The sequence below is a fragment of the Astatotilapia calliptera genome, chromosome 5 (genome assembly GCF_964374335.1).
Source record: "Astatotilapia calliptera chromosome 5, fAstCal68.1, whole genome shotgun sequence".
Lineage (NCBI taxonomy): Eukaryota > Metazoa > Chordata > Actinopteri > Cichliformes > Cichlidae > Astatotilapia > Astatotilapia calliptera.
Genome location: NC_137426.1, coordinates 26,699,762 through 26,711,432, shown reverse-complemented (window position 1 = coordinate 26,711,432; position 11,671 = coordinate 26,699,762). Strand labels below are relative to the sequence as shown.

At 40.6% G+C, this 11,671-nt stretch overlaps 1 protein-coding gene across 2 annotated transcripts; it reads right to left on the bottom strand.

Annotated features, from left to right (window-relative positions):
* Window positions 1-2,711: 2,711 nt before the first annotated feature.
* fam219aa (family with sequence similarity 219 member Aa) lies at window positions 2,712-11,498 on the bottom strand. 2 transcript variants are annotated; one of them, XM_026168521.2, is made up of 6 exons: window positions 11,256-11,498; window positions 7,048-7,144; window positions 6,380-6,473; window positions 5,614-5,694; window positions 3,977-4,031; window positions 2,712-3,518 (listed from the first exon to the last, which is right to left on the bottom strand). In XM_026168521.2, the coding sequence occupies exons 1-6, from the start codon at window positions 11,313-11,315 to the stop codon at window positions 3,360-3,362; spliced, it is 546 nt and encodes a 181-aa protein (XP_026024306.1). In that variant the 5' UTR covers window positions 11,316-11,498; the 3' UTR covers window positions 2,712-3,359. The 2 variants fall into 2 exon arrangements, with proteins under 2 accessions (XP_026024306.1, XP_026024304.1); XM_026168519.2 differs by having other exon boundaries at window positions 3,956-4,031; window positions 11,256-11,487.
* Window positions 11,499-11,671: the final 173 nt, after the last annotated feature.

The following is an 11,671-nucleotide window of genomic DNA, read 5'->3' as shown; positions in this document are numbered from 1 at the left end:
CTCCAGAGGGATCAACTCAAAGCTAATCACAAATGCCCAACCCCCTGCACTCACTACTCCATCAATCTATTGTTCCCTCCCTCCCCACCTTGCCCACCTTGGACGTAATGTCATATACTTCAGTAGGCAATCACCCATTACCAGCAGAGTCTCTGCAGGGAAGGCAAGGAAACTCTTCCAGCCAGTAGCTGTTTGTTTCATCTCCTGCAGGGAAAACTACCAGAGTCTAAAGAATATAACTGGATATTACAGAGTCACACGGCACCATCAAAGTTGAGATATCTAATATTTATTTTAATTTTTTTTTGATATGTTGTACTATACACAGAACTTTAACACTATTAAAATCTAAATGGAACCTGTTCACAATCATCATAACAACAAATAAAAAGCTTCAGTCTGTGTATGAATTATTTCCCACATGTGAAAGTAAACAAAAAACACACAACTGCAAATAAATAGCATCAATTACAAGAAATTACCCTAAACTCAAGTCAGTGAAGAAGTCAGCTACACCTTAATTTATACATCAGCCACAAGTATTGCAATCGGTAGAAGATAATTGTGATGACTTGTGTGAAAATCCATTAGGATGATGTTAATGGTGGAAAAAAAAATACAGCTCCACAGTCACACGCAATCACTTCCTCATCATATATGCTAACTGTGCATCCACCTACTAGCTACACTGGTGACATTTTAAATTACCTACTGTGCTGTTGATGGACTTTTCTACTTTTTGCACATGATTTTATTGTCTAAACACATGGCACCTTTTTGCAAAATGTAAACTATTTTTAGTGTGCACTTTTCTAAATCAAATGCTGCAGGAACACTGAGGTTCTATCAGGGATAAAAGGGAAATAAGCAATATTTTCTGAATTGTTAATTCAGATAAATAGTTTTTTAGTTATCTCTATCCAATCAACTTTTAGTTGTTTTATGCTATAAATACGGTACTACTTCCTTATATATAGTACAGTGCAAAGGTTCATCTCTTGATGACCACCACTACAAACTTAAACGTAAACAACAAAAAGCAAAAGCAAGATCACAAAGCAAGAGTCCTTTAGGAGGTAAACATTACACACTGTATCTCCAATCGCATCAATCTTTTAGATCTTGATTGTTACTGGTGCTTTTTGTAGTCTTTCATTATCATAACAGAAAAACATAAAAGAAATCAACACATTATCAGCTTTGACAGAACCCCCAGAAACACAGCCGCACATCTAACAAGAGACTCAAAATGAGGCTCTGCACCGTAGATGCGCAGTATTTGTAACTCCTTGAATATTCGTCAGTACTTCTTGTTACTATACACTGCAATTGAATGTAAAGTGCACACAGACTCACATGTACGTTATCAGCTACGTTTCATTCAAGCTGTAGAGCTCATCGATTTTGAAATTATTTTAAAGAGATGGTGTCTCTGAATGCTTCATGATCATGAACAGTGGTACACTTCTAAAAGCTCATTACTTGAATTTTTCTGAAGCAGCTGGCGCGACCTTACGTGATCATTTCTTTTGGAGTCGATTCACGTTCAAGTGACTTTTACCATCAACCAAAAAATAAATGTTGTCTGCAGAGTTCTGCCAATCTCAGAGTAATAAAATCATTAAAAAGAAAGAAGGAAAACAAAGAATGCTCTTTCAGTACATTTAAACAACAAATAATAATAATGGATTGCATTTATATAGCACTTTTCAGGACCCTCAAAGCGCTGTACAATTCTACTATTCATTCACTCTCACATTCATACACTGGTGGAGGCAAGCTACAGTTGTAGCCACAGCTGCCCTGGGGCAGACTGACAGAGGCGAGGCTGCCATATCGCGCCATCGGTCCCTCTGGCCATCACCAGCAGGCGGTAGGTGAAGTGTCTTCCCCAAGGACACAACGACCGAGACTGTCCGAGCCGGGGCTCGAACCGGCAACCTTCCGGTTACATGACGAACTGCCAACTCTTTGAGCCACGATCGCCCCACAAATAAACAGTTTCTATAGAACCTGAAAATAGTGAATGGCATAAAGCACTGTCAACATATGCTACACGTACAGATCCTGTCCCCACATCAATGAGTTCTATTGTTACTCAAGTAATATGCACTCGTTTCATACTTTACAAAAAAAACGTAAAAATGAAAAGGGATGGCATGTTAATGTTCCTATCTAAAAAAAGAAGAAGAATGACGGGAAAATATAAGATTAAAAAAAGAAAATCAGCATCCAAGCATTATGAGATCACTTCAACATGCTTCAGAACCCTGTATGTGTGACCAACACTACATCCCTACCAATGTATTTCCCATTTCCCACCCCTTTTCTTTCTACTACTTTCCTAAGTTTATGTGAACCGTCACCTAGGGAGGCTAATGCAGACAAACACACTTTAAGTACACATTTACTCGCTGAGCTGACACTATATGGTTTCACTAGATTTACTGATATTACAGTATGTGAACCTAAATGAGATTAACTATGTTTCTGAAAGTACATTAATGTCTCCTCAGCACAAGGATGTGCTAAGGGCTCAATAAAAACGGATAAATTATCTGCACAGGCTGGTCATCTGGGCACAGTGTTAACAGGCAACATGCATTTTTCTGCTTCTTTTTTTTTTTAAACTAAATATAAAACAACGGCCCAGTACAATCTTTGTGTTAAAGATAAACATGTAAAAGAAAAAATAAATAAAAAGAAAGGAATCTGGATTACTACTTTATTATAGCATTAGTGTTTTATCGGCAGCTGGATGATTTAGCACGGTGTTCCTGGGCTTAATCGCACACATCATGTTTGACACATATATACACAGGAAGACAAAGCAGACTGGCTGAAAGAAAAGAAAAAGAAAAACAATGGCCACTACAAAGCTTCCGATCTCTTCTTGTCCTTTGTGTACATCAGTAGAAGAAGTCATCTGCTTGGATGGGCAGATGACGCGGTAATAACAACCTGTCACCATCACACGTATTTGGTTGAGCTCCTGTCATTTTACAGTTTTTTTTCTTCACCAGCGTTGCACCATCGCGGTCTGTTTAAGCCAGAAAATCCACAAGCATGAGATGGAAGTTCAAACAAAGTCGTGTGTTTCTCTTAGAGGTAATGTTTCTGCCATCAGTCGAGTCCCTTTTGAACCAACAATGCAGAAGTAAGATGCACAGATCCTACCATAGGAGGAACATGCACAGATACTGTACATATTCAATTTTCGCATTTATAAACCCTTGGTTGTTGTTTTTTTCCCTTTGTGCCTTTGCCAGCCTTTAATTTTTCTTCCTCTGTTGCCACTCTGGTCAGTTGTTGGCCTCAGTACAGGTGGCATGGAGGAGACTGTGTAGGTGGGGTTAGTGCTACTGGATTTGACAGGCTGTGGAGGGAGCAGCCTGGCAGCACATACAAGTGGGGTTGACTGCTTTAGGAGGGATCAGATCCAGATCCTCATCATCAGGAATCTCATCAAGTCGGTAACCGTCCTTCAGGAGCTGGATGTTCAGGTCCTGGTTGATCTGCTGTGAAACCCGAAGAAACAAGTATCAGGCATCAACTTTCTATGCTGATTCTAGAAATATATAGCATAGATCAATAGAGAGAAAATAAATCTTTGTAGTCTAAATTAATAAAAAGACACACAAAGCAGAAATATAGCAGAGTACAGAGAACTTACTAATGTAATGGCTTGAGTCAAGAACCCCAAAAATATAAATAATTTATATATTTATTCTACTCTAAGTGGAAGAAATGAAAAGGAACAAATCTATCCGGATGACAATTATGGAGAAGTCATTACAGGTGAGTGTGAGTGAAAGATCTAAGACGCCAGTGTACACTTGAATGGACGCACATACGCACAGACATCTGGTGTGACAAAGGAAGTGTGTGATCACATGGCGGTTTTCGTGATTTCACCACACGATGCTGTGAAACAATATAATATGTGTATAAATACCTGGTCCCTCAGACATCTCACCTCGGCTGAGGAATATCCTGATGAGGAGTATCTGGACATGTCAAAGTCATCGTCACTGCAAGACACGACATCAGTGGTTAGACATTAAAAATGGGGTGGGGGGGCGTCGATGAAACAGTAAGTTGTAGTGATAATGAAATAGTGGGAATTGAAGCCGGTCGCAGCAGTTGCAGTAACAAAACAAAACTCAGTCTACTGATTCATGACTGCCCGTATCACATTTACAGCCTCTATTGGGGTTATTTATTCTCCAGATAAAGATATTTAAATTTTAAGACTTGCAAACCTCCACAGTTCCACTAGAAACTCAGAAGCTATTATCCAGCATAATGCATGCAGTTTACACTACCTGAGCAGCACTTCTCTTTGAAAAGGGATTATATTAATTAAAGGTGTTATATTCATCTTTCAAAGAAAATCTGAATGTAACCTTTGAAGGGAAACACAAAGTGGTGAAATTTCCAAACTACTGGACCTCACAGAAACATTTTTTCCTACCGTAGTTTCATGTTAAACACTCTTAGTTAAGACAAAGCTGTCGTAAATCGCTTATTACAGCCTGATGAATGTCACTCATGCACGATGAGATATGCGCTCATGAGATCTGATCATTAGCATAACCAACGCCTCCATAACTACTCTATATTTAGCAGAGTCAGTGGAGGCTTTAGAGGACCAGAAACTATTAAAAATGTGTGTTTGATCAGGGCTGTAGTGAGAAAAAGGAACTAAAAGTGTTAATTAGAATGTGATACAACATCTTTGGTAAGTGGTCCGTGACTAACATGAAATTTATCAAATGACGGAGATAAGAAATAACAGAATATTATAGCCTGCATTAGGTTGTGTTAAAGTGTTGAGTGATGCTGGACAAACAACAGCAGAACGACTGTGAGGCATTTGGCTGAGAGACTTTTAGGAAAAATGACTGTATCATGTATGTGGCAATGAAAAAATATGTAATTAAAAATAGTAAATTAAATTTTCTTTCATTTCTGTATCATATTTAAGCTCAAAATGTATTCAGACAAAGGTTTTGTCTATTTTTGTCCTGTTGCCTTCGTAGAGAAAGATGATATAGAGATATAGAGAGAGTAAAACAGGGAGACATTGAGTGAAGGACGTGTACATGAATCTAAAATGTGAACAATGAACAAATGGGCATCCCGCGAGGCTATGAGTCAGAGAAAGCTTGTCAGACAGAGTATATGATGCAATACATGATGTAAGCTTTGTTGGCTATCAGAGAGCTCGTTTTACAAGAGCGGGTTTGCCACATGTAGCAACACAAGGGGGTGCGAAGGGTGGGACTCATCTGTGTCAAATACTGTCCTGCTGGCACAGGGTGGATGTGAGCGCTCTCTTTGAGCTGCTTTTGCCTGTCCAAATCCTCACCCCGCTATCCTCTAATCCGGAGCCCTGGGAGAGGCTTTGCCCCTTTTTAGGATACCGGCTGTTAGGGACTCTCTCAAGTTACTCTTTGGATTAATATGCCGACGTGACAGAGAAAGGCCTACAAAAAATACAAGTTCTACAAGGCAGTTGTATTTTTAGCTCATCTGCACTCTTCCTAAAAATCTGTCTGTAAAAAAAAATGATTTTAATTAAGTCGACGTGACAACATGTACGGTACCTACCTGTCTGTGTCCAGCGCTACCAGAGGCTTCTCATCTGGGCTCTGGTCTAAGGAGGAGTAGCCTTTGTTTGGCACCACCAGCCTTCAAAAGAGAATGGAGAAGAGCACACTTCTATATTAGAAGTAAACTTAAAAAAGCAATCAGCACATGTCCTTCACATTTGTGAAGAAATCTAACACAACATTACCTGCAATACCTGCAAATGTAAAAGTCATAGAATCAAATAACAGCATTTGATATTTGTGATATGTATGCCATCCATCCACCATCCATTCCATTCATTTCCCCCTAAAAAGAGGCTAATCTGTAGCTTTCCAACTGCAGGCAGTGCCAGATTATCTTTCTGCCTGAGAGAATGTGGGTTAAGATCAGTGGGTAGCCTTTCTTATAGTTCCACTAATCCACCAGGGAGTGGGATTAAACAGATGCGACAGTAATACTGCGGGTTGCACTTGTTTCACTCACAATGTTTTAACACTTGTATCAGCCTTCCCACTCACAAACCACCAAATTTGCCTTTGCTAAAAAGCCCAATTGCATTCTGCTATAGCATTAAGGAGTCTGATGGCATCCAAAGCAGCCCTGCAGCAAATAAAGCCTTTTCAGAGGACGCACAGTCCTCATGTTTTGCATTTCAGGAGCTTTGAGCTTCAGACCTGAATGGGGAACTGAAGATAGAAAAAAATGCTAATGAGCGCAAAGTGTAACATTTGTGGCTGAGCGGGTCAGAATAACAGAGAAACAAACAGGCAGTGGAAGCCGCTACCTTGTCCTGGCATTCTTCTTGGGTTGTTGATTGACAGGACTTCCCACGGTGCCATTCTTCACCGATCCCTTCCTGGCAAGGTCCCTCTGTTTCTCTGGGCAACCACAGGATGCGAGGTCATCAGTAAATGCACCAATTAAGCTAAAAACACTGGCATTGTTCCTTGACTGTTTTTTTTTTTTTTTTAAATCGAGTTTCCTGTTTTCATGTCAAAATTGCTTTATCCAAATGCAGCCTATATAATACAGTATGCCACAGTGTAGCGAACCAAGGCTACTGTGCGGTGCAAGGTCATTTTAATATGGCATCTATTAGGACTGTCCCATATCAGCCAAGTTTTGATTGGTTGTTTAGCCACAAAAAAAGAAAAAAACATCAAGGTCAACAAGAAGAAGTGGCAACACACACAGCATCCGTTAGACAGCTGGTCTCTGAAGTTATTAGACAGTAAGAAAGACTGAAAATAATAAGGAAAATAATTTCATTGACATCCAGTATAGATAAGAAATATCACATGGTGCTTGATGTTTACGGCCTCATGTTGACTTTGGATGACACAGCAAAGCAAACCTGCATACTGTGGTATCCCACAGCAAAGGTAATTGATTTCTAAATGATAAACATGAAGACATGTCATGCATTGATTTGCGGTGTGTTGACTACAATACCTATTTGGACCTGCAGCGGCGAGGGCTTGTAGTTCATGGCCACACTTTCTCCCTTAGTGTCAGGCTCTGCCTCTGAGGTGGAAGATGCTGCGGGGTCCTAGAGAAAAAGAAAGATGTGTTAGGTTGTGTTTCTTTATTTATGACTGGCATTTAACTCTTTACTGTAGAGGTATGTGAGACTGAACAAAGTCCAGTCAACTCACTCAGACGAGAGTGATTGTCTGATTTATTACTAACCAACAAAGCTGGCAAATCAGCCTGCTTTAGAACCTACTCGGGTAAAGCACCCTGGAAAGTTTCCTGCAGCCTTCTATCGCTGCTTGGATTGCAGCATCAATAGGCTTGAGTGTTCGGCCTATGTTAGCAGCTCTCTCTTTCATGTGTGAGCAAGTGGTGATTGCATGGGGAGTTGGCTGTGGGAGAACAGAGGGGGTTGCTGTTGAAGCCACGCTTTCGCCAGATTGAGAGAGGGGAGGTAGGCCGCACTTGGCCTCCTCTCCTCACAGAGCTGCACATTATGTTGATCCCACAGGCCTCCCCTTGTTGCGCTGTGTGGGACTCAGTGGGCCACATGAACGAAGGCTACCAGGCATTTGGCTTTCGATAACTTTGAATACTCTCCAGAGAAACGGGTGCTATATTTAAAAAAGGCTTTAAGCAAATAAATATCTGGAGCTGAAATTTGACACTTTAAGTTAAAAAATTCATACCAGTGGTGTATCTGAAATAGCGTATGCTCCCTGTCTGAATATGCTATGACAATTTAAAATGAATAAGTAGTGGTGGATGGCTAAAACACTTACAGTACTATACCAGTTCAGGTCAATTCTAAAAGACAAATAGAGCTGATCTGTAATCATTTAGCAGAGACAGTAAATAGATTACTGTTCCTCTCGGAGAGGACATGATGCTGCGTTTTGCAATTGTAAAGAATGCAAACCAGAACCGCACCAAAATGTAATGGGTTAATATTTTTAGAATTGCTGAATAATAAAAGAGATGCTTTGCAGTTACATATCAGTCTGTTTATGGGTGAAAAAAGCTGAGTAAGCAGACAGTGCTGGCAATTATGTAACATTAGATAAGATAAACCTATTGTGCCTCATTTAAGGAGCACAGTATTCATCTACAAATTATATACAGCCAACAGTTTTGCATTTACAGTAAACACGTCTGCATTTTATTTATATATTATGCACTCTGTGCCAGTTGGACATGTAGAGCTCCAAGGACAGTAGAGCAAAGTCGATGATCTTCTGTGCTGTGTTGACGACTCTCTGGATTGCTGTCTTTTCCTGAGCAGTGCAGCTGGCAAACCTCACTGGGATGTAGCATGCCAGTGCACTTTCAATAGAGCATCTACAGAAAGACAAACAGCAGCTCTGTCCTCTGACAAGTTACAATTATGACCTCAAGAAAAAGATAAGCTGAAAGATAAAAAGCTATTTTCAACAAGTGACCCATAGCAGGTAGCTCTGCATGTTTGATTGAGGAGTTTTTACACTGGATGCCCTTCCTGACACAACTCCAAAGGGGATTTGTGTCTCCTCCCAGGATCAAACCAGGGATCTTTCACATATTAGACAAATGTGAAACAAGTGCAGCCCAATGTGCTATGGAGCCACCCGCAATGTATGTTAGATCCAAATTCCAAACAACTGTAAAACAGAGTAGTTTGTGTGTGCATTTTCAGCAGCGCAACCATTAAAACAAAAAACAAAAAATCATGAAAACTGCAATAGTGGATACGATACACACATTAAAGGAGGTTGTGAAATCACAGCACACAGATGAGGTATTCCCACCATAACAAGCACAAATGTCTTCTGTTCTGTGACAGGCCCATCCCTTAGAACCTCAGGCTTACCCACCGGATTTTTACTTTGCTTCTTCGTGCTTTCCTTCCACTACAGAAAGATGCTGTGATGTTGTACGGTCACACCGCCTGTCAAATAAATCCTTTTGAAATTTTTCAGCAGAGCCTGCCAGTGAATAATGAATAGGATTCGGTATTAAGCTGTTTGTGACAGAAATTCCTGCCACTTCTTAAAAAATAGGACAGCACAATTACAGACGGCAAGTAGCAGGTACCCACGATAAGCAAGTTAAAACAGGCCCTGGAATATGACAACCCAGAACACCTTGTATTAGGTAGAAAGTTGGCCCAAAGAATTGAATTTAACATTTCCAAACCCAAATGATAATCAAGCCATTGTGGAGGATATTAGGTGGCAATGAGATGCAATGAGATGAGATTAAATTGAACTAGATCTTATAAAACATGCATTAAGAGCATAGATATTCCCCAAAGACCCTGTATTGACTGCTGACAACTACTGATGAAAGATTAAAGGATGATCTATGACACTTGGGGCATTATATTTATTTATATGTATGACAATAAAACATGGGCCATCGGCCTGACCTTCATCGTGCATTCGCATACACATTCATCCACTCTGTCGTCCTGCTTGCAACCTCTTTTCTACCTGTGATGATGAAGTGCCACAAGGTTGCTGACACGGCATAAGCACCAAGCGATTGCTAGGATTATGCATCACGGCCATCCACTAGCCAATAGCAGCTAAGACTGATACATCAGGTGGCCTTTAAAACAACTGAATGCTTTCCTTATGCAAGGCAGTGATGACTATATTGCTGTCTCAGTGCGTTGCAGGGAAATCTTCCATAAATAGATGTAGCCTACAGTAATCACTGTCAGATGTTCTTGTGCTGAAGAGCATAAAAGGGAAGTTCTCAGGGAAGTTGCTTTTTTTTCCCACTGAAAGAAAAAATATCATATAGAAAAGGAATTAAACGGCTCAAACTTGAGTATTAATCTGATTTATTTGTGTGAAACAGAGTCCTGACAAAGAGGCAGGTGCCATGAGCATTCAAGCATCTCATTCACAATGAAGTTATTAGCATTAAAATGCACGGCCATATGTGGCTCAGTGGCTGAGATCGTGAGCTGAACTATAAAATAATATTTTTAAACCCACATCGCCTTTTACAGTTGAAAGATGAAAAGGAATACACAATGTGATTTCAAGACTTTTAGGGCACGTGCTGACCAACGCCACTGTATGCACAGCCTAAGCAGGGCCATCTCTGATTCAGCTTCACAAGGAAACCTCTCTGGATCAAACACGAGTGCAGACGGATCTGATCTTAACACAGCAAGGTGATCGCTGCTGCACAAAGCAAACGAGACTTTGTGAGGGAAGCCTGTTCTTGTGTGATTTCCTCAGGGGTAGTAAGGCTGGAAAAGCACGGGTATAATGTGAACAGTATGACTTGGAGCACTGCTTTTGCCTAACCCCCTGAGGCAAACGCTTAAAAAGAAAAAAAAAAGAAAAAAGGGCAGCTGTTTGAGGCTGCTTTGTTTCACATGTGAAGAAGAAGGCTTCTGTGTTAGTAATATCTGGCAGTGATGTCCTGTTGATATAAAAGCACTTAAAAATGAACGCAAAACTGAACGCAGGGAATGAGGCCAGTTGTTCAATTTGTCAATAGTGACCACGACTTATTTCAAATCTAGAGAGAGAGAAACATTATAAGCAGAAGGAAACGGTAATGACGTAAGTTGCTGGTGCTGAAGTAAATCCATTTCAATTTTTTCTGACAGGTCTCGAAACTTGTCAGTGGGTAAAATATGCAGGGACTATCCTCTTACTTTGGGCCTGCTCGAGCCAACTATTACCACACTTCAGTCCGCAGTATGGGTATTCACGCCATTTGGACTCACCCATCCCGACCCAAATAAGACGTCACCAAATGACGAAATGTGAAAACAGTGAGCTGTGTCAGCTATTGATGTAAACAAGCGCATACTGACGTGAATTTGAAAGAATCACGATTTCTGCAAAGTGCGCAGTTTAATTGCTTTGAGAAAAAAAAGTAACGGCTTGTTCATCTATCAGTTATTACATGTAATGCTAATATATTTATCGTACAGAGAAACCAACAGACGCGTTCCTTTCCTTTCCATCTATAGATGGTCGATTTACACCCATCCCACAGAGCCAGCTTGTCCCAGAGCTCCAAATTTTTATCAGCTAGCTCAGAGGCAGATTACATGACACGGCTATCACTATAAAACCACACAGGCGACACTAAAACTTGCCCTTTTGCCTACATTATAAACTGATTTGCATGAGATTTGTATTTTGTTTTTTGGGTGGGGGGATTTGTCTTTCGTCTCTTACCAGAGGCTGTGTCTCTCCGTTAACTGGAGGCACTTGGAACCTGTCGATTTCTTCCATCATTTTGCCAAAGCGTCGCAGAAAACGATGCAGGGGTTTAAGCTGTACGTCGAATGTACTCGAACTATGCCAGGTTTATGGTGGTCGGCAGTCGGCATCCTTCGTTAATCAGCATGATAGCTGCTCGTTTTCTTCCATCCTGACAGAGGTGACTCGACAGCAAAACAGCAGTACCGCCCCACTTCCGGGTCTATAAATTATTCAGGCAAAAACCGTCCAATCAGAGATGAGATCCCCACTGGAACTGCGCCGTGAACCAAATTCGTTTTTTCAGTTAGAATTGCAAAGGCAAGCATACGTGCGTTTTTGTGTTTTTTGTTTTGTTTTGGGGGGATTTTGGAGGGGGAAGGGTGTTTGTT

Coding starts and splice junctions, on each gene's coding strand:
- fam219aa (XM_026168519.2), bottom strand. CDS start 11,315: ATGATGGAAGAAATCGACAGGTTCCAAGTGCCTCCAGTTAACGGAGAG. Junction 6,474..7,047: donor GCCGCTGCAGGTCCAAATAG/GTATTGTAGTCA, acceptor GTGGTTGCCCAG/AGAAACAGAGGGACCTTGCC. Junction 5,695..6,379: donor AAGAAGAATGCCAGGACAAG/GTAGCGGCTTCC, acceptor TCTCTTTTGAAG/GCTGGTGGTGCCAAACAAAG.